We start from the raw sequence: 2,500 nt of genomic DNA on the forward strand, positions 1-2,500 counted from the left end.
GAAAGAGAGAGGGAGAGAGAAAGAGGGGCAGATAGACAGACATAGAGAGATAGACAGAGAACGAGAGCGAGAGAGAGAGAGAGAGAGAGATAGAGATAGAGAGAGAGAGAGAGAAAGAGAAAGAGAAAGAGAAAGAGAAAGAGAGAGAGAGAGAGACAGAGGCAGATAGACAGACATAGAGAGAGAGAGAGAGAGAGAGAGAGAGAGAGAGAGAGAGAGAGAGAGAGAGAGAGAGAGAGAGAGAGAGAGAGAGAGAGAGAGAGAGAGCGAGAGAGAGAGAAACAGACAGACAGAAAGAGAGAGACAGAGACAGACAGACAGACATACATACATAGAGAGAGAGAGGGGGGGCGGGGGGAGGGTAATGGTGAATGGCAATGGTCAAGGTTGTTGTTAATGATGAATGATGTATGGTGTTGTTATCGTTGTTACTGGCATCATCGTTCATATCAACACACTTATCATTACGTTTTCTGTTTCTGTTGTTATTAAAACGATAATGATAACAATAATAATAATAGTAATGATTATAATGATAACAATAACAGTAATAACAATGGTAGTATCAATAGTATTAATAATATAGATAATATTCATAACAATAGTAATAATGATGATAATAATAATAACAATAACAATATCTGCATAATAACAATAATGATAATAATAGTATTAATAATAATAATAACAATAAAGCTTCTGATCGATAGGAAATGATAATGAAATACAACAATAAGATAAAAAAAATAACATCACCATCATCATCACCTTCATCACTATCATCAACACCATCATCACCATCACCCTCATCATCACCATTGCCTTCATCACAATCATCATCATCATCACCACCCTCATCATCATCATCACCTGCATCACCATCATCATCCTCATCATCACCATCACACCCTCATCATGCTCATCACCCTCATTATCTTCATCACCATCACCATCATCACCCTCATTACCATACAGACTCACAGCCACCATCACCCTTATCACCATACAGACTCATCATCACCATCATTATCTTCATCACAATCACCCTCATCACCATACAGACTCACAGCCACCATCACCCTCATCATCACCATCACCCTCATCACCATACAGACTCATCATTACCCTCATCACCACCACCACCATCACCATACAGACTCATCATCACCATCCCCCTCACCACCACACAGAGTCGCAGCCACCATCACCCTCATCACCGTACAGACTCATCATCAACATCCCCATCACCCTTATCATCATCACCATACAGACTCATCATCACCCTCATCACCATACAGACTCATCATCACCATCACCCTCATCACCATACAGACTCATCATCACCATCACCCTCACCACCATACAGACTCATCATCACCCTCATCACCATACAGACTCATCATCACCATCACCCTCACACCATACAGACTCATCATCACCATAACCCTCACCACCATACACTCATCATCACCATACAGACTCATCATCACCATCACCCTCACACCATACAGACTCATCATCACCATAACCCTCACCACCATACAGACTCATCATCACATCATCACCCTCATCACTATCACCACCATACAGACTCATCATCACCATCCCCCTCATCACCATCACTATCACCCTCATCACCACCACGCCCGCGCCCTTCTTACCTCGTTCACGCTGGTCATCTTGAGCGGGTAGAACACGGGCAGGAAGAGATGCGCCGCCCCCGTGATGCCGGTGAGGGCGCCCACGAGCAACATGCTGAGCTGCATTCCGTGGGCGTAGGTCTCTCCCGAGTTACCTGTGGGCGGGGAGCGAGTTTTGTGGATGAGGGAGGGGAAGAAAGGGGTGATTAAGGGGTGAAGAAAGAGGTAATTAAGGGGTAAAGAAATGGGTAATTAAGGGGTAAAGAAAGGGGTAATTAAGGGGTGAAGAACGGGGTAATTAGGGTGTGAAGAAAGGGGTAATTAAGGGGTGAAGAAAGGGGTAATTAAGGGGTGAAGAAAGGTAATTAGGGGGTAGGTGAGAGTGGGTGGGAGGAGTTTTGTGGGTGAGGAAGGAGGAAAAAGGGGTAATTAGGGGGTGTAATTAAGGGTAATTAAGGGGTGGGTGAGGGTGGGCGGGGAGCGAGTTTTGTAGAAGAGGAAGGGGAAGAAAAGGGTAATTAGGGGGTGGGTGAGGGTGGGCGGGGAGCGAGTTTTGTAGAAGAGGAAGAGAGGAAAATGATAAAAGCGTGCATGGGTGAAGTACACTTTAAGGGCATATTTGGGGATTGGTGAGGGAAAAGATATGGAAAGAAATGTTGAAACAAAGAAAGGAATCCTTCCCTCTCTCCCTCCTTTACCCTTCCCTTGTTCATTTCCTTATTTACCCTTCCTTCCTTCCTTTCCTCCATTTCCCTCTTCCTTTTTCCTTCCCCTCCCTCCCCCCCTTTCCTTCCCCTTTCCCCGTCTCTCCTTCTTGTCTTGCCCTTTATCTACCTTCCCTCCTCAACCCTTTTTCCTTT

At 44.9% G+C, this 2,500-nt stretch overlaps 1 protein-coding gene across 1 annotated transcript in view; it reads right to left on the minus strand.

Annotated features, from left to right (window-relative positions):
- Positions 1-2,500, minus strand: part of LOC113806945 (sodium-coupled monocarboxylate transporter 1) — a 24,186-nt gene that overhangs the window by 4,967 nt on the left and 16,719 nt on the right. Inside the window, exon 3 of the mRNA XM_070116108.1 lies at positions 1,662-1,795. Coding sequence (XP_069972209.1) covers positions 1,662-1,795 — 134 coding nt within the window. The remainder of the gene's footprint in view (positions 1-1,661; positions 1,796-2,500) is intronic.

Source organism: Penaeus vannamei, chromosome 38, assembly GCF_042767895.1.
Source record: "Penaeus vannamei isolate JL-2024 chromosome 38, ASM4276789v1, whole genome shotgun sequence".
Classification (NCBI taxonomy): Eukaryota; Metazoa; Arthropoda; class Malacostraca; order Decapoda; family Penaeidae; genus Penaeus; species Penaeus vannamei.